Here is a 26,895-nt window from a genome sequence, read left to right as displayed (position 1 = left end):
TGTGCGACACCATGATGTAGTGGAGAAGGGGGAAGAAATGATACCTGCCAAAGAAACAGAATAGGAATTGTAAGGAAACCATGGTATGAACAGAAAGATGACAGACCAGTGATCACAGTTCAAGGGTGTTTATTGAACTTCTAAAAGGGTTTGAAAAACACCCATCTAATCCTAAATCTGAAGGTGGGAGCAAGCTACAACCATCAAAAAATAATAAACGTAGTCTTAGTGGCGTCTTGTAAAAATAAAAGGGCATATACTAATAAACCTATTGCCAATGCTTACCTCTAAATACAAATAGTTAGGAAAAATGTTATGCAAAAGAAAAGGTGTTCAAGAAATGATATGTCAGGATATCCAAGCCGTTTGCCTCCCTTTCCCCACATTTTCAGCACGGGACAAGGCGGCATACTCAAGCTTAGCACAGTCTATGGCTTCTCTGGCACGAGGGTGCAGTTCAAACATTAGCATCAGGGCCTTCCGTGCCCAAGTCTCTGCCTTTCAAAGTCTCTTCTTTCAAAGGGTCTGATGCAACAAACAAGTTATTTTCCTCTTAGGATTTCACACATACTCAATTTCTCAGGTGATTCACCATTCAACACAGATCCCCCGGCCCCCCTACGCCAAGCTCAGATTCGTTTTAACACAATGTCAGGCTCGAACCAATGTTTATTCAGTTTAACACAAACTTGATTTAAACCAAAGCTTTTCAATTGATCTCCCATGTTCAGGCTTGGACCAACATCTACTTTGTCATCAACTTTCTTGGCAGTAGCAACATAGACGACTTAGGATTGTGCACAGTATTTTGCTTCACCCGTTGCAGGTCCACTTCGATTCACAATCCTTTGCCAACTCTCAGCTGGATACCTTACAGAGGCCTTCAATTGAGCACATGCCGTGCCAGACCACTCTGTCAGAAGTATCATATTGTTTCAAAAGTTCAAGCATTCATTAGCAGGGTTTACTCAGGTTTGCAGTAGGGCACGAGTAAGTCTTGATTTCAACAGTGCACTTTAGACACCTTCCCATCAAAACTCCCCCTTTTTCTGGGAGTCTCCCTTCACATTTGTCAGACTTTCGAGAAGGTTAATTTATCTTCGCCTGACCACTCTGTTGCTTCACAACATTATATACACTGGATTCTTTCTCTGCTTCCTATAACTACATGATCCACAATGCAGCAGTTACTTGTTGCCATAATTGCTTTAAATGTCACAAGCCAGGATCTCTCCCATTGTACAAGAGAACTCACTGGTTGTCTTGACCTTCCCTTCTATTAACCTTGGTCTTTGCCTTCGGTCGGGGGCTCTGGTGCCATCCTTGCTCCTCCCCAACTCTGTCGTTCACCCAGGAGGGAATCGGGCAGTCACCCGTGGCAAGAGAACACACACAGTTCAATGAAGGGGGTGGGGGGAGGAGGGTTTGGAAGCCTTCACTCTCCGCATCCAACTTTTCTGCCTAGCAGACCGTGCAGGGAGCTCCTGCGCTGCTCCACATCCGTCCCTCCATCTGTCAGTCCTTGGCTGAAAAGGATCTAGGGTTCTCATCTCTGCTCCATAGCTCCCCTTTATTAGTGCTGGGCCTGGTCCACTGCTTTATCCCAGTGCTTGGGCTTCAGGTAGGGATTATCTACAGCCTCCCTCCTGGTGTCCCAAGAGCAATTGACCCTTCTTGCTCAGCAGCCTTTCTTTATACACCTGGAAGATGTTAAACTCCAGGTGTTGGGTCTGCCTGACCTTGCTTGACTAAATTAGTGGGACAGCCTACTGTCAAGGTGTGAGTCGGTTTTCTGTTTCCTAAGGGATTTTTCCTTTTTAATCCTTGTACTCCTAGTCCCTCTCTTCTTCGTCTCAGTCATTGGGTATTTCAATAAGGAACTGGGATTATGGGAATTGTGGTGTTCTACAAAAAAAGGATAAATATGTTGCAGATTTGTGTCAAAAAAGGGGTTTGACTGTAGGGTTGTTGAAAAGTGGGTTGAGGAAAGAGGGGTAAAACTCATGTTGGAAATTAGGGATGGTCTTTGTTTTCCCAGATGGTTTTGCCCTTTCCTTACAGAAAAGTACATATGCAGGGCTCCAGATAAGATTTTGAGGTGGGAGTATTGTAAATGTGATTTTAAGAGAGTAAAAATGACTTTTCTCCTTCGCAAGAGAGTAAAATGTGTGCAACATCCAGCCGACGTGTGAAAAAAACTGTATGGAAATCATTTCTATGCGGCAGCTTTCTGCATTGTGACAGAATACACCTTTCATTATTTCTGGCCATTTGAGCTCTGCTGTATATATTTAAAATCACTAAAACCTAGCCAATTATATAGTAAAGCATACATGAATTTGTTTTGTGTGTTTTGAGATTCGATAGAAGAATTGTCTTTTGATGTTTAATGAAAGTCCTAATTTCCTGGAGCTATTACTAAATAATGGTATGCCAATGTTATAATACAACAGTGCAGAGAGGCAAGGACTCCATGCTAAATTCTATATCTAATCTAGTGGTCAAATGGTTATTTATATAGCTCTTTTGGCAGAGCGCTGTACATAGAACATATTTATCACAATTACCACCAAACCAAAGTCGGTGCTCCTTTATTGACCTCGAAAGGATGAAAGGCTGAGTTGGACTTGGCGGGATTCGAACCCGCAACCCACAGATCACGCAGAGATTGCAGCAACGATGCTCAACCGGCTGAGCTATTTTATTGGCCAACATCCTTCAGAGGTTGGTTAACCGAGTATCGACTGAGGTAGAACGATCACGGTACTAGAAGTATGACGAACCATTTATGAAGCGCTACATAAAGTTAAATACCTATCTTGATTATCAAAGGGACAGGTTTTGCTGAGTCTCTATTTCAATTACCAATGTAACTTTCATTTGTTTGTTTTTGAACAGCGCTTGCACTTTCTTTTGAGAGTCAGGTTTTGGATGTTTTTTGTGTAGTCTTGAAGATTTGAGAGGCTAGAACACCCGTGATCAGTGTAATGACAATTACTCACCCTTGAACAAAGTCTCTGCTGTCACTGACCATTTATAGTAATGTACCCCATTGACTGCAAGGTTGAATGGATGTAAACTAGACTGTGCGTAGTCATTTTACACACTGTTTTTATAATTAGACTGTAAATTAAATTAGAAGTGTAAAAATGATCTGCCTCTGCATGATTATGCACACAGCACCGGAACTCTGAAATACAATTGTGCAATACTGGTTTGCTTTCACTGGAAAAAAGCATAACTTGTTAAAAAAAATAAAAAAAATAAAAATAAAAAAAAGAAATCTCAATTGCAACTTAGTTTTCCATCTTAATAATACAATCCTAAAATTCTAGGAAAATATGCACAGTGCTTTTGAAGCTGAATGGAAAGAAACCATTCCTTTTATCAGTGTGCCGTTTATTTTTCTGAAAGGCTTCAGAGAAATACATTCCGTTTCAGAGGTGGCTTTCATTTACATTTATGTAGATAAAAAAATCACAAGAAGCCTTCTGGTTTCTGTCAAGTAACCGGACCTTTGCACTGCACTCTGCTCTAAACCTTGGTGTAAATGTACCCAGGAAAATACTAAAGCTTGCATATTTACAAGATTTTCATGCGTAAAAAGGACTAGTACTCGCCTTATCTGGAGCCCTGCATATGGGACTCGGTTGACAATATCCCATGCAAACGGAGGGGATGTTGGGCAGGGGTGTATCAGAACGGGAGGAATACCCTGTCGCACCCGAAGGCATGTCTACCATAGTCCCCAAGGACCCCCTATCCAGGTGAACCTCGTTCGCTCGTCCACCCCCAGTGATGGGATCCGGGAGCGATGGCCCTCCCCAGGCCAACTGAACAAAGGATTCCCAGGAATAGCCTGGGAGAAACGCCTCAGGTTTTTCACAGAACCACCAGAACGGTAACATTTAAACCAATCGAGAACCGAGCCAGAGAAACCAAGAGAAGATAGGGGAGTAGTAGAGGGTGGTTGACTGTCGAAAACAGCAGACAGGTCCAGGAGAATTAGAAGTGCAGATTGCTTAGTGAAGTGTGCCGAAAGAAGATTGTTGCAAACAGAAATTAGAAACGCGCTTTTCTGTTCTCTTCTATACCTTGCTGTGCGTTCTTTGCCCTCACATGGACTTAATATTTGCATTCTTGATTTCGAACTATATGCGTTTTTGGAGGGTTCAAAGTAAATGCTGCTTTGTTATTGGTGCATTTGCACCCCCAACCCCCTTTCATGAATGACAAGCCATGAAAGTGAGAAGGAAGCGGTCACGTAAAATTCTGCTTTGGCTCTCTTTACGCGTTTGTGGGGTTACATATCATAAAATATCCATTTATTAAATAGGCTTTCATTTTTATTTTCTGCATGGCTCACACTTGATTTTGACGCTGGGTTCTTGGTCGACCGGGTGCCCGCCACGGTGCTTTTGCAGCGTATAGGGAACTACACAGCCCTGCCACTGTTGAGCAACCTTTTCCACTGGCCACCCATTTGCCTAAGCCCCATAACTAGATCCAGATACTGCCAATGTCAAAATACCCTGCTAACGTGCCCTTTTAACCACGTGTAACAAAGCTTTTACTCAAGTGTGCTAGAAAGGCCGCAATGTTGACATTAAGAGGCAGGTTTACTTTGTCTTTTGTATACCATGTTATTTTAAGTGGACCTAGATTAACTATATTGGGCTGTGGTGGGGCTTCGTCAAGTATATGATTGTGTGTGGTGGCAGGTTTCCGAGGAATTTTTGAGCGACGGGAGTGGTCAAGAGAGGGATGTGGAGAAAAAAAAAAAAAAGAAGAACAATTTACTTACTCACTGGTAACGTCTTTCGACTAGATGTTCCTCCAATGTAGTCCTCATCTATGACATCTAATGTCCACAGCTGTGCTGCTTCAGAAATATTTCCGAGAGAGGGCCCAATGCGTCGATGGCATTGGGTCGATGTCCCTCGATTGTCTCCGTCGAGGGTGGCGTCATCGGATGTTATAAGTAGCACGCACGGCGCCTGTAGCCTCAGTTCATGCCCCCCCTGACAACGTGTGGCACACATGCCCATTATACAGCATCGACTGCACTTAGCCATGTGGGAACGAAAACTGTAATGGCATGGGAAATTCGAGAGGGGTAGGCTGGGAGGGCGATGAGGAATACATTGGAGGAACATCCATTTGAAAGAAAGTTACCATTTGGTAAGTAACTTGTTCTTCTAATGGATTGTGTCCTCCAACGTATTCCTCATCTATGACAGACTCCCAAAGCAGTAGCCTTGAGTGGAGGAGGAAGTATTTAGACATACCCAATTAAACGGCAGAGCAAAGCACTGCCTTACCAAAAGCAACATCCTGAGCATGGGAAATATAGGGAATAATGCTTAACAAATGTGTGTATGGAAGACCACGTTGCAGCATCACAGATGTGCTTTACAGGGACACCCTTCTGCAGGGCTGTCTATGTAGCTATGCCACTGGTGGAATGAGCCTGCAAGCCCTCAGGAGGGTCATTGCCCGCCAACTTGTAGCATTCTGAAATAGTGAGGATGATCCACCTAGACAAGGTCTGCTTAGAAACAGCCTGGCCCAATCGGTGTCCAGTATACCCCACAAAGAGCTGGTCGTTCTCTCTGACCCAGGACATTCTAGAAAGATAAAATCTCAATGCCCTCCTAGGATCCAACCTATGGAGCCTCTCCTTGCATCGTCCTTACCAGGATGCGGAGGAGGATAGAAGGAGGGGGAGAAACACCTTCTGACGTAAATGTAATTCTGACACTACCCTAGGTAGAAGGACGGACCTACTCTCAACACAACCCTGTCCTTGTGGAACAATATAAAGGGTGGCTTAGAAGAAAGTGCCTGCAACTCGCTCACTTTTCGAGCAGAGGTAACTGCAACCAAGAAAACTGTCTTAAATGACAACAATCTCAACAGACAAGAGTGCAAAGGTTCAAACGGAGCACCCATCACAAACTTTAAGACCAAATTAAGGCCCCAGACCGGCACCTGAAAAGGCGACGGCAGGAACACATTTGTGAACCCGTTCAGAAACTGAGCAATCAGTGGAATCTTAAAGGAGCATTCCTCGGGCGAGTGCTTAAAGATAGAAAGCGCTACCAGGTAACCTTTAATGGTTCCCACCTGAAGACCCATGTGGGCCAAAGAAAGTAAGAAGGAGAGAACCTCTGGAATTGAGCACTGAAAAGGAACAAAATTCTTACCTCTGCACCAGTCGCAAAACCTACGCCAGCGACAATGGTACAGGAAGTTTGTTGCTGGCCGTCTAGCTGAAAAGTAACACTGTCATGATGCCTACCCCCGGGGACCAAAACCAAGCCCAGCAACCACGGAAGCAGGCATCACGTTATTCCAAGCAAACCCAACAACCCCTGCTAGGGGCTATTTGGGTGCAGTCCTGGCGTCTATGGCGCCAGGCTCATATGGAGAGTCAGTCCTGGCACCATAGGCACCAGGCTCATAGATTAAAACTTACCTGATGAGGACCATGCTGCAAACTTACCTGATGCAGACCATGCTGCAAGAGCTCCAAGCCAAAAGAGGCTTGGAAGGGACTACTTTACCTAGGGACTATTTTTTTTACTCGGGAGGGGCTGGGGAGGAATACTTGCCTGGGACTACTTTGGAGGCTATTTAAACCATGCCCATAGAGCAGCACACGCTTCGCGTTATTCTGCATCCAGCAGCGCAACGCTCACCGTGCCTGCAAGTCTGCATCCAGTCTTCTGCCACGCCCGCCTCGAGTCTGGAGCTCCTAGAAAAAAGGGAGAAAGAAGGAGAAAAGGTTAGAACAAGAGCAATACCTTTGATCCTTACCTGAATTCCCAATCCATCGCGCCTTCGAGCTGGAAGAAAGAAGTTATTTTATGCGCGTCGCCTCGCCTGCTGCAGCGCCGCGCTGAACTCACCGGCCTTCGCAGCATCTTCACATTCCACCGCATCCTTCTGCATGTTCCCGCCGCACTACAGCACCTAAGGGGAAGACAAGAACAGCAAAGTGAGCTAAGGGAATACACAGAGGCAATATTAGTTACCCCCCATAGACTTACCTGATTTTACCACCGGGGGTACTATTCCTCTTCACGGGTCGGCGCAACTTCCACTGCTTCCTCGCCCAACCCTGGCCCCTAAGGGGAAACAAAAGGACAGCAAGGTGAAACAAAGGGACAAACAAGGGGAACCCTCCTCACCACAATAGATTTACCTGATTTTACCACCGGAGGCATTATTCCCCGAGACTTCGTACTTTCTCTCAGCGCCTGAATAAGGGAGAAAGCAACAGGCTACATATTGACATTATGTTATCAAACTGTGTTGGATAATACAAATCATTACCTGAATATTACCGGTTGCCACAAGGAACTCTTCGCTAGGTTCAAGTTGCAACCTGCAAGGAATCGAACAGAGTGAAAGTCAGACATTTGAACTCTTACGAACTACATACTTACGGCGTCTTGCCGGGAATCTCAGAGTCAATATTGTTCTGGAACTCACCAATTCCTTCGAGCCAGTGAAGCAACTGGTTATCTACGTGCCCCTGCGCTCAATGCAGGATGGAGAGCTCATCTTTCCAAACCCTCAGGTGAGACTATAAGAGGGGACATCAAAGGTGATCAGTGGGGAGAACAGCGGTAGTGTTGGGGTGGGGGGTTAACGCTCAACTCCACGGGTGGTTAATTCCCTTTCTCCATTTGCAGAAGAATATTCCAACGGGCCAAGCAAACGAAGCTAGGTGGGCCAGTCCAGTCCGTCATCTCGGCACTACGCGTCACATTGGTGTAGACCGCAGCTGTCCAGTTCAGATCGACGCCCCTATGGGAGCCAGGTGAGCGTAACAAACACCTGCTCCACGTCATCTGGGAGGTCTCAATACTTAAATCTCAACCGTTTAGAAATCACGCGTGAAGGTTGAGAGTCTTGACCTCTTGATGGAGAACCCAACCTTGCTCTCGCGAGAGAAGATCCTCTGTTTGGGGAAGATGTTTTGGAGGACAAGTGGACATGTCTAGAAGGTCCGGGTACCATGCTCTCCAGGCCCAATCCGGAGCCATGAGAATCATGCAGGTCTTGATCCGTCGTAACCTCCTGAGAACTTGAGGAATGCCAGGGATCTGAGGAAATGTGTACAAATTGGGAATAACTAATCCACGACAAACAAGTCTCCTAGAGCTTCTCTCAGAGGAAATTTGCTCGAGCAGTACCTTTCACACTTCCGGTTGGCACCGTTGGCTAACAGGTCCACCTGCGGGGTTCCCCAAAGGGCAAAGATCTCTTGAAGGACTTCAGCTAGTTCCCCACTCGTGGTAGACTGCGCCCTGCCTGCTTAGGAGCATCCGCCACCATGTTCACCCTAGCCAGATAAGCCGCCGCCAGGGAGAGTCTTTCCTGAATTGCACAGATCCAGAGCTGCATTGCCTCCCTGCACAGAGGGAGTGACCATACACCACCTCTCTTGTTGAGGTAATGCATGGAACTGTGCTGTCCGTCATTATCAGGACATTCCTCCCCCGCACAGACGGCAGGAAAGCCTTCAGTGCTAGCCCGATTGCTCTCAGCTCCAAAAGAGTGATGTGTATTTTGGACTCCGATGGAGACAAACAACCGCTGATTGTCAGATCGTTGGCATGAGCTCGCCACCCTGTGACGGAAGCGTCCGTCACTACCGTTACCTCTGGCCATGGTTGCCAAAAAGGCTGCCCTTTCATGAGATTGTCCTCGCTGGCCCACCACAGAAGATCCTGTGAGACCTTGACCGGAACATGGAGATCTGACATCCGGCCCGAGAACTGGGACCATTGAGCCCGGAGAACCCACTGAAGGGATCGCATTCGCAGTCAGGCCTCCGGCACCAGAAAAATGCAGGAAGCCATGAGACCGAGCAACCTTAAGAATTCGAAAGCCGGAAGACTTTGGGCTTGTTGAAATTTGGTGACCATCTGGAGAATGTGTCGAGCCCTCACCTTGGGTGGCGAACACATCCCCAAGGACGTGTCCAACACAGCCGGGATGTACTTGAGCTGTTGGGAAGGTTTCATATGAGCCTTCTTGAAATTGAGGGAGAAGCCCAGCTTATGAAGGAAGCGGTAGGTGACGCTGAGATGATCCAGGGCTTGTTCGGGAGAATGCGCCCTGATCAGCCAATCGTCCATGGAGGGGTGAATCCTCCTCTCTCGAGATGCGCTGCCACCACCACGAGCTTGGTGAAGACCCTCGGGCGGAGGTTGGAAGGACTCGAAACTGATAGTGCCTCAGGTATTTTCTGTGCTTGAGATGGATCGTCACATGAAAATAAGCATCCAGCAGGTACTAACCAATCCTGAAGTTGGAGGGCCTGAAGGATCGGAGAAAGAGTGACCATCCTGAACTTGTCCTACCTGAGGAACTTGTTCAAGTATTCTAAGTCCAAGATGGGTTTCAGTCCTCCGTCGTCCTTTGGAATAACGAAATACGGGGAATACCAACCCTTGTTGCTCTCCGCCACAGGCACTGGTTCTATAGAGCGTTTCTCTAGCAGGGTCAAAATCTCCTGCACAAGGAGCGGATCCAGAACCCTCAAGGAGTGCTTCTCCGGTGGATTGACGTGAGGCCGCCATAGAAAAGGAAGGTAGTGGCCTCGGGCAATCGTTTCCAGAGCCCATACATCTGAACTAAAGGCTTGCCATTTTTATAGATGCTGAAACAGCCTGCCCCCTACCGGTGGATAATGAGACAAGGCCTCAGAGGGGTTTTGAAGCGGCTGGGGCAGCGCCTGATGGCAAAGAGGCTGCTGCTTGAGCGGCTTTGGCACCTCTACCACCACAAGGAAACTTACATTGGCCCCTTTGACTGGGCATTCCTCTCACCCTTCCAAATGAGGAGTAGCGAAAGGAACCACCCCCCTCCATTGCTGTCCCCTATGACGAAAAGGATGCAGTTGTTTGGCAGCTGCTTTGGAGGTCTGCAACTTCTCAAGGCTCTCGTCAGCCTTGCTGCCGAACAGATGAGACCCGTGAAAGGGCATGTTGAGAAGACGGGCCTGTGTCATGACCCTTGCCCCTGGCCCTCACTGGCAAGTCAGCCTTCCAGTTAGGGCCAGGTCAAAGGCCTTAAAACCTCATCCAAGACTCTCTTGGAGTCAGTCCTGCCGCCTTTGGCGCCAGGCTCATAACCATCATGAAGACCAACATTAGAATGGGACTATTTAACTTGGGGGGTGCAGGAGGAGGAGGAGTAGGAGTAGGAGGGGGAGGGTTCAGCCAACATGGAGGCACACACATAGCTCAGTTACAAGGAACTGAGCTATGCGGTCTAGTCTTTTAGGTGCGGCAGGCCTGGGACTACTTTACCTGGACTACTTTGGGTGTGGCAGGCCTGGGACTATTTTACCTGGACTACTTTACCCGAGACTATTTAAACCACACCCAAACAGCAGAACATGCTTTGCGTTATTCTGCTGTGGGCAGCGTAACGCTCAGCATGTCCAGTTCTTTGATGCCAGCTTACCTGAAACCAAGGACCTGCAGAGAGAGAAAGAACACTACGAAACTTACCCGGTACAGTATCCGGTCTTCAATCCATCACTGACTTAATTTCCACTCACCTGAAGGTACGAACTCCATCATCCGGCACCGCATGCATCCTGGAATACCATAACCTGGAAAGAGGAGAAAGAAAGACAGCATTAGTAAGCGTTTTCACGTTTCCTCCCGAATGAAAAAAGCCACACAATTCTTACCTGGGTAGTCATCTCCTAGTCAGCATCATTGCTGGAACATTACGGTGCTCGGCGAGGAACATCGCAACCTGCAAGGAGAGAAAAGACACAGGTTAGCAATATAAAAAGCGAAACAGTGCCGCGCATCGCGCATTACTCACCGGACAGCATCGCGCACACTGCGCTTTCGCCTACCGGCCCATGCTCATCTTCAAACTGCATGACACCACCAAAATACCTTTCCATACCTAAAAGGAAAGAAGCAAGACATTATTATTGAAATTAAGAGGAACATAAGAACTGCATATAAAGACTGTAAAGCAGCAAACTTACGGAGTCGCAGTAGGCCTGGATTCCCACAGCGGGGCTTGCACCAGTGAAGTAACTTGGTCGCTGCTCGCCCCCACATCTACGCCCCCTGCCACGAGGAGCAGGACGGAGAATCCACTTTTTACAATATTAAGGTGAGGAGAAGGCCCAAGGGGGAGAAAGGAGTTGAGGCCAAGGGAGGTGGCAAAACAAAGAATCTGGTATTGAATTAAGCTCTCCTATATTGCAGACCCATCTTCAACCAGAGGCGTTACCAAGGGACCGGGAGAGGGTTCGAGATCGCAAATCATTAAACCAGGGCTGGGTGGCGTCCCCGTGGATACCAGGTGAGCGTAACAGCCTGCACATCAGGTGCAAACCCGGACTTCCGCAACCACGCAAACATGTGCATCACGGTACTCGCAGCCATGAACCTGCTGACACTATCCGCATTGTCCAACCAGACTGAAGGGATTCACACATGGCATCGTTGTCATCTTTCACAATTGCTAGAAAGCCATCCCTTTCTGGAATATTCTCAGCCGCTAAAGAGATGAAATTCCACAGAGTGTGTGAACATTTTTGCTAAGGCACAAGTGGAGTTGGCCGATTTCAACGCCAAGCTCCCAGCAGAAAATACCCTGCGTATCCATCCATCCATCCATCCATCCATCCATCCATCCATCCATCCATCCATCCATCCATCCATCCGTTTATCGTCCCCATCAGGAGGGATGGTAGGGTACGCTGCCTGCTTCGAGGTGGCCGTAGCCGCCTGAACCACCAAAATCTCCAGAGTGGGGTGTGTGAATAGTTAGCTGGGGTCGCTGCTGGATGGGCAGCATTTCTTCGTTAACAACTTGTTCACTGCTTAATAGTCTCTGGGGTGTTCCAAGTAAAAGCCACCCTCTTTTGCAACGCCACATGAAATGGCAACACCGGGTCAGTGGACGGACCCTGGTCCGAAATATCTGCAAGATCATCTTAATCAAACTGCACTGGAGGCCTGGCACAGCCCAGGTACTCCACAACTCTCGACATTAGCCTCCGATAATATGAGTTGGCATGATTCCCATCTCAAAGGTAGCGTCAAGGCCATTGGCATCATGCAAAGATGGACACAGATCCTCCATCCAACTCTTCGGAACACCAGGAGTAGCATACGGAAGACCAAAAGGACTAACATCCTGCTCTGACTTTTCTTCGTATTCATAAATGTCCTGGAGAGACAAAGAAGTCCTTCCTTGGCAGAGGAATACACCTCTTCTCAATTACAGTCTTCACAGACTTAGAGGTAGCCTTCCTCGGAGGGTCCACAGTCACAGGGACCTCCAGCGTTAAATTCGGCCCAGATGGTATCAATGGCGTTGATGGCTCTGACTGCGTTGATGGCTTCGAGGGACTGACCGGGGTTTAAGACCAGACAGGTGCACCAGACGGGCAAGGTGCCGATGGCACAACACCTTCAAGGGTTCAAAGATTTCTCAGGTTTCAATGGGTTCGACAGAAACGAAGACCGTGACCTGGACCGTCTCTGGGCAACACCTGATACCTTGTCCGAACAAGGCTGCAAGGGCTCCCGATGTTTATCACACCGTCCATCCAGGCCCGAAGGCGCGCGAGTACCTGCCGGCTTTGTCAGAAGGCACAGACAGAACGGTGCCGTGGGACTGACATAGCTGCAACATCTACACCCAGAAAGCACACCATTCCTCCGGGGGTTGAGGATTTGGTGGGGCAGGAGGCGTTGTTCGAAGAGGACGAGGAAGGCGATCTGTGACGTTGCTTCCTGGACCACCGCGACGAAGAGGACGAGTGGCGTGAACCACTGCAGGACTGGGAGCACTTGGACTTCTTCTGATGAGGAGAGTGCACTCTAGACTTGTCGGCCGAAAGACCAGCTGACCCGGATTTACACGGCTTGGACACTCTTCCTACCTTCAATTTCCCCTTGCATTCCTGCAAGGCCTTGGCAGTCAACTACTGGCACTTCGAACAGTCATCCGTTGCATGGTCCTCGCCCAGGCACCACAGACAAATTCTATGCGGATCCGTAATCGACATCTTGGAGCCACAGTCCTGACATTTCTTGAAGCCATCCTGCGGGGTCGTCGGGGTAGAAGAAGAAGACATATAACAGTAACCACAAGGTGCGCTGAGTTTTACGAAGCAAACACGTTTGCGGAAAAAAACGAACTGAGCCTACGAGTGCCGTGCGTGCTACTTATAACATCTGCAGATGTCACCCTCGATGGAGGCCTTAAGGGACATCACGGGGCCCTCTGCTGAAAAGAATTCCGAAGCAGCACAGCTGTGGACATTACATGTCATAGATGAGGAATACGTTGGAGGACACAATCCATTCGAAAAGCTGATTGCAAGTGAAAGAAACAGAATATATGTACGAATGGGCGAGATTAGGTAGAAATAGGCCTCATGGATAGGTTAGCTCTGCCCTGTGGGGCACAAGATCACTTTAGTCATGAATACTGCTAGTCAATGGGGCTCAGTGGTACAGCATGCTACATGTGGCTGTTTTACAGATTCTCATCTGGTGTGCAACAGGCGCAGGTTTCATTACGGACAGAGTACAGTTTTATCATCATCACATAATTGGAAGAATATAGTACTAAGTCGATAAAAGAGGACTTCTGTTTTGAGGCCAGTGCCTATTTTGTAAAGAAAGCACTAGGGCCCAAATAATTTCCAGAACATGTAAAAGTGATCCGCCCCCTCCAAGTGACACGCACTATGCACTTGCGGGTTCAATTTTACTAAGTTTGTACGGAGTATAAAATAATCCATCGAGGACCTTATATTGAATAAGCTTGAATCTAGCATTCAATGACACTTTCCTAGTATGCATGTGAAAAGATGGGAGCAAGCTACGACCATCAAATAATAATACATCCTAGTGGAGTCTAGTCAAATAAAAAGGCCTATACTTAAGGATTGCCAATCATTGCCGATATTCTACAAAATAGTGAGGGATAATGTTCACAAAAAGAAAGAAGTGTTAACAAAATGATAAGTCAGGATGCTTAGGCCCCGGGTCCCCCCTTACCCATGTTTTTTTAACACAGGACAAGGCGGGTCACTCGAGCACAGCACACTCTTTAATCACTTTATTTAACATTTTAAAACAACAAACAATCTCCATTACACCACATGGCGTGTCCAAATTGCAATACCTATAAGAACTCTTAAATTAAACAAATACATAACAATATGAACATCAATAACATATACTGAATAACAATTTCAAATTCATAAAAGATCCATGACACACAACCAAAAAGACAAAAACAAACAAAAAAAAAACAGAAAAACTCACAACTAAACACACAGCAGACTCTTGAGCTTCTTCGGCACTTGGTCAGACAGTTCCTTTTACAAACATGAAGGCCTTCTGTGCCCAAGTCGCGTGCAAAGTCTCTTGCTTCAGAGGGCCCAATTCACCATCAACAAAGAAGAAGTTCCTCTCCAAATAGTCAAGCCGGGCGATTTACTCTACACCCTTGACCCCCCCGCCCCCTCTGCCGGGCTCAGATGCTTCTTTCACAATTAGCCTCCCTCAGTCGGGTTCAGACCAACTTTAATTCGCAGGTATCCCTCAGTCGGGTTCACATTTTCCACCACAATATCTTCGCAGGTGAGTTTTACTTTTCCCCTGGATCCTCCTCTTCTGGGCTCAGATCCCCTTTTGACAATTAGTCCCCCTCAGCCAAGCTCAGACCAATATCGGTGTGTAGGCAATCAAATTATACTATGCATCTGGTACCTATTTTGGTTTCACAGTTCAATCGCACACAATTTCTTTGTTCATGCAATGTTGCCTCTTGCAACCGTGAGTGTTATACAGTCCGGTCCGTTACCAGTCTCTCCCGACACACTGGCTGTGCTTAACTCGTTGTCGTTGCTTTTCTGTCCGAGTCAAGGAGGGTAACACAGGGGCAATCGCTTCTCCCCGCCTTGGCCATCAATGCAGGAGGACCAGGTGTACCTTGACACACACTGTACAGCTAATCAGCTGTAATTCCTGGTCCCATGTTTCTTTTCCTTGAGGCTTCTAGAAAGTCACAATCCTTTCTTGAAAGGGGCATGGGTAATTCCCTCTTCGTCGTCCTCTATGGTCTCACCGCCTTTCTCCTCTGTTCAAACTGCCATACCGGAACAGCTGCTTCGTTGTGCATTTGGCCTGGCTCAGAGTGTGCTTTCGTGCTCCAACTTTTATCCGTGTCGAAAAGTGTGATGGAAGTCTGGTGTGTGTAGTTTGACATTTATAATGGGCACTTAAGCATGTGCACCTTGATGCCCCTGGGCTAAGTATATGGTTACAGAGTACTTATATAATCAACCAGATTACTTACATGGATGTGGTTATATATTTGTGCAATGTTATATGTACAGGTTATTGCTTACTGTGGACCTAAGCACAGATTACTTACATGAATATAGTTACATATTTACACAAGGTTATAGGTTCAGGTTATTGCTTACTGTGAACCTAAGCTGAATAGTCTGTTTTAGAGACTTTTTCAGTGGTAGAGCGTTCCAGAGGTTAGCTGCGACTATCGGGAAGCTGGATCCACCTGCTCTTACTCTCTTGAATCTTAGGACAGAGACAGAATTGGTATAGGAGGATCGGCTAGGTCTGGTGGATTGTGTTTTGTTGATCTGGTTGTTAGATAGGCTGGTGCCATTTATAGGTCAGTGTAGGTATTTTGAATTTCATTCCGTCATGGACCGGGAACCAATGTAGACTGTCTAATGGAGAGATGTGATCTTTCCTGGGTATATTTAAAGCTGCTCTAATAGCATTGTTTTGAACTACTTGAAGTTTATGTTCCTTGCACTAGTACCTACAAAGGGAGTTGCAGTAATCCATCCTTGATAAGATCAGTGCTCTTGCTGAGGTGATGCTATTGTCAGTTGAGAGGAATGGTCTACTGGATCCAATGAGTTTGGATGTATAGGCTGCAGACGAGACAATGGAATTAACATGTCTAGAGAGGGAGAGTGAGGAGTCTATGTAAACTCCCAGAGTTTTTATTTCTTTAGCGACTTGGATATCATTACCGTTGATGTTGAAAGATTGTTTTTTTTTTTTTTAGGCATGTTGTCCAGTTTAGTTTTGTTTCCTATTAGGATGAGCTCAGTTTTGTCATCGTTAAGGCACAATTCATTTTGTGCCATCCGGGCCTGGATGGCAAGATACATTTTGTTGATGTTCATGGTGTCAGCGTCATGACATCCTGTTATGGGGATGAGTATTTGCATATCATCCGCGTAATTGGTATATGTAATGCCCATGTTGTCAAGTTTGTCAAATAGGAGCTTCATGAAGGCATTGTATAGTTTTGGTGACACACATGAACCTTGTGGAACACCACAAGACACTGGTGTAGGTAAGGCAGCTGTTGTGGTTGAGAACACTCATTGTACAGTTGGAGAGAAAGGATTCAATCCATTTGATTGCTTTGGTGAAAAGTGTACTGCAGTTTCAAGATGGTGGCATGAAATGTTATGGTTGACCAAGTCAAATGCTACAGAGAGGTCTAGTAAGAGGAGAATGCAAAGGTCTCCTCTGTCTTTGAATTTGTACATCTGTATTTTGAGATTGAGTAGTGCTGTCTCTGTACCGTGACCAGGTCTGAATCCCTGATTGTCTTAGTCCTAGTAGTTTGTTAGATTCTAGGAATTGCTGGATTTGCAGGTAGGCTGCACGGTCAACGATTTTTTGTAAGAACGGTACTGTTGTGATGGGTCGAAAACTAGCGGGAATGTTAGGGTCAGAAGTGTTTTTTTTTTTTTTTTTTTTTTAAATAGGGGTAGTACCCAGGCTTCCTTTAGCTCGTTGGGTATGGAACTGGAGGCAAAGGAACTTTTGATTACTTGCCTTACTAGTTATCAGTAATTGCCTGACTCTACCTGGCCCTTGTGTTGGGACACGGCAGTTTTACGGCTCTGGTGCATTGTTGCTCATGATGAACTGTCCATGAGAAAGTGTTATGTGTGGGAAAATGGGGCTGTTGAGTTTCTAGATATCCTACCTGGTAGGATGGGGGAAAAAGGTGTCATAAGGAAGGGGATACAGCGTCTCACCCTTCGGTGTCCCACCTCCACTCCCCGAAGAGCCCCCCCCTATCCAGGCCATCCTCCGACACTGGTCCATCCCCAGGAACTGGATCCAACAGCGATGGCCGTGACCTGGCCACCTGCATGACAAGATCGCCGGTGACTAGCGGGTGAGAAACAGCATACACATCAATTTCCACTGTGAATCCGTGATTTCTATGCCTTTATCTTCTTCACCTTTGCTCCTTACTCTAGGACTTAACAATTCAATCTTACCCATTATTTTGTAGATAGTGGCTACCAATCTGCACACACTACCGGAGTTGACAATGTATGTGAGGAGATCATTTTCTGGGGCTCTTTAGGGTACCTCTTCCCTACTTGCAGATACTGCTCTCTCTTTCTATAATATTGTATCGGCTCTAGACCAGTGGTCCCTCCACCCTGCTTCCAAGTTTGAGGTGTGATTAATGTGCCATCAGGGAATATATGGCTCAGTGGCCTGTACCCCATTTGTTCCGAGTGTAAACTCACAGACTCATCCCATGTGGGCACAAGGCCCAGGAATTTCCACTGTGGCAGCCACCTATAGTACGGCTGTGCTACCACCAGTTTCCCCCATATGTAGTGCCAGGCCATCAGTGTGCTAAGGACTGCATCCAACGGGCAATCATCTTTATAGGAAGTGTCCAGCAGTAGGGGGTTTGTAAGTCTGATGTACCAGCCGCCAGCCCCTCCTGCTTAACGTGCAGTGGGCCCTCCCTTTCTACGTACCAATGTGTGGCAAATTGTGCTTGGGCTGCCAGCCAGTACACTTCCAAGTGTGGTGCTGCAAAGCCTCCTTTGTCGTATGGCATCATCATTTCTGACCATTTCTTTAGAGGAGCAACTGAGTGCCACAAGAATCTTGCAAGGATCCCATGAGTCTTTGTAAAAAAAAAAAAAAAAATGATTTCCCCAGCCAGAGTGGGACATTCATGAACACATACAGAAGGTATTGTTTATTTATATAGCGCCTACACACAGGATAGTGTTTCAAATCGCTCAAGGAGGGAGGGAAAAAGGGGTAAAAACAACAGGCGCTCAGATCCCTTGAAATTCTGAGATGAGAACAGTCTGCACAGGCAGAGTAAGTGCGTAAAATGCATTTACGGTTGAGACACAGCAAATAGGCCTGACGGCGTTTCTGCAGTTTCAAAAGTGAAATTAAGGGGAAAACACAGGGGAGAACAGAGGCCATCTTCAGGTATGAATTTGGATCATGCAAGTGCATAGAGGGTAATAGGGAGGGGGGGGGGGGGTCCAAGTGCACTCAGTTGGTGGAGGCTTGGGTTAAGTGCAGAGCGAGCGATTCTCTATGGTTATTTCTAAGTGCCTTGAAGGGGGTGGGTGTAGGGCCCCGAGGCAAGTTTGAGAGAGGACTGGCAAAGTGCCCGGGACATTCGAGACTCTGAGGTACACCAGGCTGCCAGTTAGCAAGCTGGAAGGGAGAGATGAAGAGAGCGGAGAGCTAGAGTTTAGCTTGGTAGAGGGAGCGCGAAGAGGAAGGTCTTGAGGAGTTTCCAAAACTCAAGAAGGTCAGGCTCAAGACTGAGGGAGGCTATTCCAGAGGGAGGCAACTCCTGAGGATAAGGATCAACCACCAAATCTCTGCTTGAAGAACCAGCTCACTCGCAGAAGGTTGGAGGTAGAGGAGTGGAGGGCTCATGAGGGACAGTATTTAGGTAGGCAGTGATGCATGTAGGTAGGTTCCAGGCCCCAGAAAGCCTTGTGGACAATGCAGAGGGTCTTTCAACTTGATCCTTGCAGCCACGACGAGCCAGTGAAGGGAGTTGAGCACCAGAGAGATGCGGTCCCTGGGCTTGAGGCCAAGGATATGTCTTGCGGTACTGTTCTTGATGAGTTGCAGAGGGCGCAGGGTCAAAAAGGGAGGCTGAGGAAGAGGCTGTTGCAACAATCCAGCCTAGAGAGAACCAAGGCTCTAGAGACAGTAAGCCGCTTGGTAGAGTACCTCTGAGGAGGTGTAGCAGATAGACAGATGTCCGAGTGTCAGAGGAGAAGGAGAGAGTGGAGTCGAAGATGACCAAGGTTTTTTGCCTCACAGGTGGGTGCGGGCGCAGGGCCAAGAGAGGCCGGCCTCGAGTGAAAGTGGAAAAGCGGGAGCACGGGTCTCGATAAGAACAATCTCAGTCTTACTGGCGTTCAGGCAGAGGTCGTTTGCAGCACACCATGGCATGGGAGTTAGAGGGGAAAGTGGAAATCACACGTGCCAAGGCAGCCAAATAGAAAATGAAGAACCATGGGGAGAGATTAGATCCCTGGGGAACGCCACAGGTTGAGAGAGCAACAGTCGAGTGAAAGGCTCCGAGTTCCACCTGGGAAGGGCGGTCGGAGAGAAATGAGATTAACCACACCAGAGTCTGACCAGTGATCCCCCCCGAGTCCCAGAGACGTGCAATTAGGATGCTGTGATTAATAATGTCAAAGGCAGAGGAGAGGTCAAGGAGAGTGAGGACAGAGGGAGTGTTACTGTCAAGATTTGAGAGGAGGTCTCCATCGGTGTTCAGAAGAGTAGTGTGCGTGCCACTGGATGCTCTAAAGCCAGATTGATGGAAAAAAAAGAACGGGAGAGCAAGACCAAGGGAGGCTCCGGTGTACGTTGTGGAGTGGAGGAAAGGATGTCTTGGATTTGTGATGAAGTGTGTGGCCAGGGCCGAGCAATGGTTCATCAACATAGTTTAAAAAGTATACTGTGGACTTTTCAACATGTGACTCTTTCCACAAAGACTACCTTTTCACATATCTGCTTTAATCAGTTTACCTCATAAACAACACAGACATACTTAAATCTAGACCTTTTAAAAAGACAAAACCCTTCCAATGGGATGACCTTAAATCAACCATGCCCACAAAATACTTAGGATAGCATGAGCAGAGGCCCTCATGCACCCATACTTTACAATATCACACTAGCTTACACACCTTCACACAACCTGCAACTAGTATTACTTCAATTGATATTTTATTTATAGTGCGCTCATACACAAGTGTTTCAGAGCACAACCAGACAAGGGAGAACAAAAACAATGATCTTACTAGGCCCAGTGACATTGAGAATGTACAAGTGCATGGGGGAGGCAGAGGGGAAAAGTGCATGGGAGAGGGTGGGGGGGGGGGAGAAGTGGAAGGTGCGGAGCAAAAGAGAAAAACAGGTAAATAATAATAAATAAAAGGACAACAAACCGTGGTAGTGCAGCCAGCAAGAGGCAAGTGCTTGGTGTAAGGCAGCAGACAGGGTATGTCTGATAAGTGCAGAAAGAAAGAGGGGGGGCTGTATGGGTACAGATACAGAAGGGGTGGCCCGGAGGCATTGCCAGAGGGTGACAGGGTGAGCAGGTACCAGGGCCCAGAAGACAGAGGGTAGGCCTGGTGCACAGTGCCAAGAGAGAACAGATCAGCAGGGAAGAGGGGGGAGAGGTCGAAGACAGAAGCAAAGGGGTAGGTCTTGAGGTGCTTCCGGAGCCGGGGATGGTTCTCCTCAAGTTTCAGAGTGGCAGGGAGGCTGTTCCAGGAGGTCCCAGCCGAGGACAGATCTACCCTCAGCTCGTTTCTATAAAAAACGACTGACCTTGAAGAGGAGTGAAGATCTCGAGGGAGAGGTATTTGCGGAGGGATAGCTGAAAGTATTTTGGACCCAGAAAGCCTTGTGGACAATGCAGAGGGTTTTGAATGTAATCCTTGCATCCACTGGGAGCCAAAGGAGAGATTTCATAACTGGAGAGATACGATCCCAGGGCTTGAAACCAGGGACAAGTCTTGCAGTCCTGTTCTGGATTAGTTGCAGAGGGCAGAGAGTAGAGGCAGGTAGATTTAGAAAGAGGCTGTTACAATAGTCCAACTTAGAGAGAACCAGAGCTTGAGAGACAGTGAGCTTCTGGGGGAAGGAGAGGAAAGGCAGAGTACCTCTAAGGAAGTGCAGAAGGAAGATTTACTTTTGAGACGTCCGATGTGGGCGGAGAAGGAAAGTGTGGAGTCAAAGATGACCCCAAGGTTCTTAGCCTCGCAGGTGGGGGTAGAAGGAGGATCAAGTGAGGCCAGCCAGAGAGTGAGGGGAAAGGAGGGTGAAGGTGTGCTGATGAGGATCTTCGTCTTGCTGGCATTCAGACAAAGATCATTGGCAGCACACCAATCTTGAATGGCAGTTAGGCAATCAGAGATGAGAGAAGGAGAGGAGGTGGCCGAGGGTCAGACTGAAAAGGAGTTGGGTGTCGTCAGCATAACACTGGAAATTGGAAAAGAAAATGGCAATGCAGTGGGCAAGAATTGCCAGGTATTGGATAAAAAGCCAGGGCGAGAGGTTAGACCTTGGGGAACACCACAGGTAGAGAGGGAGATAGATGATAGGAAGGAGCCAAGTTGGAGCTGGGATGGTCGATCAGAGAGGAAAGAGGTCAGCCAGGCCAGAGCAGAGATACCCAGGTTGTCACAGAGACGGTTGAGCTGAATGGTATGGTTGACTGCGTCAATGGCAAAAGAGAGATTGAGTAGGATGAGGACAGAGGGAAGGTTAGAGTCATGGTTGAAGAGCAAATCTTCACAGATTTTCAGGAGAGCAGTTTCCGTGCTTCTGGCAGTTCTGAAGCCAGATTGGTGATCATGGAGACAGCCAACAGAATTGGAATGAAGGTTAAGCTGCATCTCTGTCTTACATTACACCCGTTTCCGGTCAATGCATCCGAGGGTCCTGCTGTCCCTGGGCGGAACTTAGATGCACAGTAACTTGGACAAGGTTTACGTGCTTTGAGACTACTATGGTGGCGAGATGGATCGCTATAAAAACATAATATTCTGGAGACCGAAGTTACTATTTTCCAAATTGTTTCAGTTTGCAACTTATCAGTTGTAAATTGCACTACCAAGGATGATATGATATGGCTTTTGTAACGCGCCTGTACACAAGTGTTTCAAGGCGCAACAAGGCAGGGAAAATGGAACAGAGGGAGGACAGAGACAGCGATCTTACTAGGCTAAGTGACACTGAGATTGCGCAAGTGCAGGAGAGGGGGGGGGTAGTGCTGCACATGGGATCAAAACAATAACAAGAAGTGCAGCCAGCAGGCGTCCAAAAGTGCAGGTAGGGGGACTGTAGGGTTACAGATACAGAATCAAGTGCAAGTGTTGCCCGAAGGCAGTGCCGGTGTGCAGCTGGGCAGGTAGGGACCTGGGCCCGAAATCAGACGGTAGTCAGGTGACCAGTGCCGTATCAAACAAGAAATCAACAGGGGAGAGGAAGAGAGAAGGCAAAATCAAAGCGGAAGGTCTTGAGATGCTTCCGGAACCGGAGATGGTTCTCCTCGAGTTTCAGAGAGGCTGTTCCAGAGGGAGGCCCCAGTTGAAGAAAGAGATCTACCACCAACTTGGAGAAGTAACCGGGGATGGTTCTCCTCGAATTTCAGAGAGGCTGTACCAGAGGGAGGCCCCAGTCGAATAAACAGATCTACCACCAACTTGGAGAAGTGACTGACCCTGAGGGAGTTGGAGGAGCGAAGAGCTCGAGTAGGAAGGTACTTACGAAGAGAGAGTTACAGGTATTGAGGACCCAAGCACCACAATGCCAAGGGGTCTATGCCATCAATGAGGCTGAATTTCAGGTTTTTTTAAAATTAAACTGGAATCTTACCTAGATTTGTACCCACTATATATTTATATATACACACACTTTTGGATGAAGTTAGGCACGTGCCACAAAAGAGTGTAGGCAGTTATGGTGGTCAGTGGCGTCTCCAGGTCTAAGCACACAGGTGTCCATAGGCAAAAGTAGGAGGCACCTCCAAATCCTGCATTATAAATAAGATAACACACACCTATATATGCATATAAATACATACATATGTACACTAATTAATAGCATATATTTGGTTCCCAACCAGCGGAAAAGATCTATTCTTGCATTACTAGTCAATTCATACTGTAGTCTCCTCCAGCTTAAGACACTGCAATGTAAAATTGAAGAAGAATCGCTTGTCAAACTCAAAGCTAAACCAATTAAAGCTAGGGACTTGCTGACATCAAAACGGAGGCCGCCCTCCTTAGAAATGTGTGCACTCCCCTGTTTTTGCAATGACAGGTCCTATTAATACTACATCATTTTTACAGTGCTTAGAAGCAGGAGAATTACACCATGGAACACTTCATAAAAACGTTACTATTTTAATATTATGACATTTTATACTGAAACATTGCTGGAAGGGACAGGAAAGAGTGGTTGGTAGATCTCAAAATAAGTGTTTTTCTTAACTGCAGCAATGAACAAAGACTGTAGTAGCTCAGTGAAATACTTGTGTATAGGCACGTTATAAATGCCATATCATATCAATGCTCACCTCCAGCATGTGCCAGCAGGCACAAAGCAAGTTCAAATCATGGCAGTTCACTTTCGGACCTTCACCCTTCCCCAAGATCGGTAAATTAAATACCATTACATTTTACAAAAACAAGAGATGTTATTACAGAGCTTAGAAGAGTGGCGAAATCGGCACTAAATAGTAAACTTGTCTAGCTGGATTAAGGAAGACATAGGCCATAATAACAAGCAATATTTTGGCATGAACAAAATGATAGGCCCAGCAAATCAAGATTATTGCCTGCCTGTGCTATACACACGTGAAATGTGGAAAGGGAGAATTGGGGCAATGGAAAGGTCTTACCACAGCCCAAGTTAACTGCAATGTGGGCAGGTTTCAGCTTCCTAGTGTGTAAGGGATAGGAACTGAACAGGAGTGTGTGCGTCCCAGTTTCTTTCTGTGTTCCACCCCCTCCTGCCTCCCTAAAGATCTTGCGAGGTCAGTGGGTATAGTTATATTTTTGGGTTACCTTCTATTGAACAAGGTGGACTTAAGCAGTTGATACCAAATGATGTGCAATAAAAACTCAAGAGTTAAAAAAAACCAATATGCTGGTAACCTCCAAGAGTTACCTAGCACCTACCCACACTGTCACCATTCAAACCTACCAATAAGAATGTTCAATGCCCTGGATTTTGAAACCTCATATCTCGTCCCCTTCCTTAAAAGAATGCTTCCGACTGTACCGAGGCATTAACATCTAGGCAGCCTCCCTATTTGGTTCTGCCACTCAACCAACAAGTGCCTTCCCCATTCCCAAGTTAGCTGTCACCCCCTTTGCTGTGGTGCTCCTCTCACCCCTTGGACAACCTCATCCCCCTCACCTGGCATAGCCTGCGCACCGCCCTGTGGTTGCTCAGCTTGTATTTCCAGGCTAGGTACCAGCTCCGCTGTTTTCGTTGATTAGGCGGTGGCACCTGCTCCATGGTCACTGCGGAGCACAGCTGTCCATCTGTAGAGAGCAGTGTCTAGCCCAGGTCCTATCAGAGAAACGGACCCTAGCAACGCTGGCCGCCGCCGCCGCCGCCACCATGTCACGTGTTGTACGTTACGCGCAGGCAAATGAACGTCCTAAACTAACTCCGCCGCAGCACACGCTCTCCGGCACCTCGTGACCATTCCAAGAGCGGCAAAGCTGGAGCAGCGACCACGTGGCTGACAGCTGTTGAACTAGCCTAGTGGAAAGAACCGAAGCGTCTAGTAAGTTCACAGGAGTGTTTGAGCAAACCTGCTTGACACGCGGACCCGACCTGCGGTCCTCTGTAGAAGGGTGGAATACTTATCATGTGTAGCGGTGTGGTTAGTGGTGAAAGTGTAAAAAAAAAAAAAAAAATGGTGGAACTATGTTCCTCTGCCCGCCCCCTTTTATGCCCCACCCCTTTTGCTGCTCCCTTCAATCCCCTGTACAGTTTTTCCCCACCCCCTTTTATGCCCCACCTCTTTTGCTGCTCCCTTCAATCCCCTGTACAGTCTTTCCCTGCCCTCTCAATTCAAACTCCCTATCTGCATTCTTCCTTTCCTTCCCTCCAACCCAAAAATCTGTGATTTACAAAAGTTCTCACAAGACTAAACAAAACGCAGTGAAAGAATATAATGATGTGTTAATTTATATAACGCCTTCTCCAAAGCGCTTTACAGAGCACATGTTTACATTGGTACCAGTGGTGGAAGTGTAGGGAAAGAAGTAATGGAACTATGTTCCCTGTTGGCCTGCACCCACTCCCCACAAACCCCATTACCACGCCCCCCTCCCACACACTTTACAAACCCCCAAACACATGTAGCTGCTGTTTAAGGCAACGTTCAGTGCAGTGCACTGAAAGTGCAAGTTTCAACTTCTTCCTTTACTTTTATTTTAAAAAGAAACCATGCCGGAACAGTTTCTTTTTAAAATACAAGTATAGGAACAGTAAAACATAATTTAAAAAAGTAGAAGAGCACCGCTCCCAAGCGCTCCCGCTCACTTCAACCACTGATTGGTACTCATATACATTTAAATGACCATTAGTGCCTCATTGCCCCTTGAGCCTCCCGCTTTATGTAGCCTCCCTTTCACCCAGCATTCACACATCTTAAGAGGCATGTACATGACAATAGCCATTGATAAGCCCCTTGCATTACTATGAGCATAATTATAGGAGATTATGGTGGGGGACAAGTCTCCCCCACTTTTGTGGCATGCCTTTTTGTTCCCCCCAATCCTTTGGCGGGAGCACCGCATTGTGACCGCCAATTCATTGATCATAAATTGGACAGCGCAAGCCTGGCTGAGGTGCCCAGCCAAACTTGTGCTTCCTCGTTACATAATGTTTGTAGGAGGGCTGGGCTGCGGGCTGACCCTAGTGAGGCGTCACATTTGTACAATCACATTTGGGGTCAGGAGAGTATCCAGCATTTCAAGAGTGGGGGGGGTGGTGAGGTGAGCCACGAAATGCAGTGCCTGAAATAACCTCATTCACACCCCCAAACTCCCCTGTCCCAATCTACTTTTTTGGTAACATTAGTGACAGATGGCATTTTTACACATAAAAACAATAAAACTGTAGGATCATTGCAGATGAAGGAAGCTCATCTATTAGAACTCTGTCCAGGCCCTCTGGGATAAAATGCATGGAAACTTCCTAATTTGCATATGAATTGCACCAACAGAAGTGACATCACTGGAAAGGACATTGCGAGGAGCATCGTCAGTCTTTGATATGTGGATGCACCATGGAAGTGACTTTAGAAAAAGTTGCCATAAGTAAGCCAAGTGGCAAATAACTCTGTGGTGCAAAATACCTAAATTGCGCTATTGTTATATATGGAGCAACTCTATAGTCATTTAGGCTTTCTTAATAAAATAGCATGATATGTTAACATAATTGTTGAAGTGAATCAGAATCACATACAGACCTTCAGTTAAGACACAATAGAATTAAATGAATTGCCCAGGATCCCACACGTTGGTTAAACGATGAAACTGGTATGTGGACAATTTAAGCAACTGTGCACATCTTCCCAGGTTTAGTCGATATAGATATATATATTTATTTAAGTTTTTCTGTACATTTCATGTGCTTAAATAATTATTTCTGGCAATGCCTTGGAATCAAACCACAATACATAATAAGATAGCCTTTCATAGTAAACTAGCTGTCATAGAAATATGCTGAGGAATGAGAGAATGGCTTTAGATTTATTCCCCCCATCCTGCATGCAAAGTCACAACAACATCATGCAGATAACGTGAGCCTAGCAAATCCCCCTTGGGTTTTAAAGCCAAAGTCATTATTTCATAAAGCATGCAACATTATGCACCCTTCTCACTTCTGATCACTCCCTCCCTCCCATACACATTTCTAAAGGGACAAACGTCCCTGCTAATAGTCCCTCCCCCTTCCTCCCATCCATGCCTAAAGGCTCACA

The 26,895-nt window shown here is 46.9% G+C and overlaps 1 protein-coding gene across 1 annotated transcript in view; it reads right to left on the bottom strand.

Annotated features, from left to right (window-relative positions):
* The window catches only part of POMGNT1 (protein O-linked mannose N-acetylglucosaminyltransferase 1 (beta 1,2-)), a 532,666-nt gene extending 508,158 nt beyond the window's left edge, over nucleotides 1-24,508 (bottom strand). Inside the window, exon 1 of the mRNA XM_069642286.1 lies at nucleotides 24,312-24,508. Coding sequence (XP_069498387.1) covers nucleotides 24,312-24,413 — 102 coding nt within the window. The 5' untranslated portion in view covers nucleotides 24,414-24,508. The remainder of the gene's footprint in view (nucleotides 1-24,311) is intronic.
* Between the last annotated feature and the right edge of the window lie 2,387 nt (nucleotides 24,509-26,895).

Source organism: Ambystoma mexicanum, chromosome 1q (genome assembly GCF_040938575.1).
Source record: "Ambystoma mexicanum isolate Mex_15411 chromosome 1q, UKY_AmexF1_1, whole genome shotgun sequence".
NCBI lineage: Eukaryota > Metazoa > Chordata > Amphibia > Caudata > Ambystomatidae > Ambystoma > Ambystoma mexicanum.
Note: the sequence above shows the minus strand (reverse complement) of the source record. Positions and strands in the feature narration are given on the sequence as shown.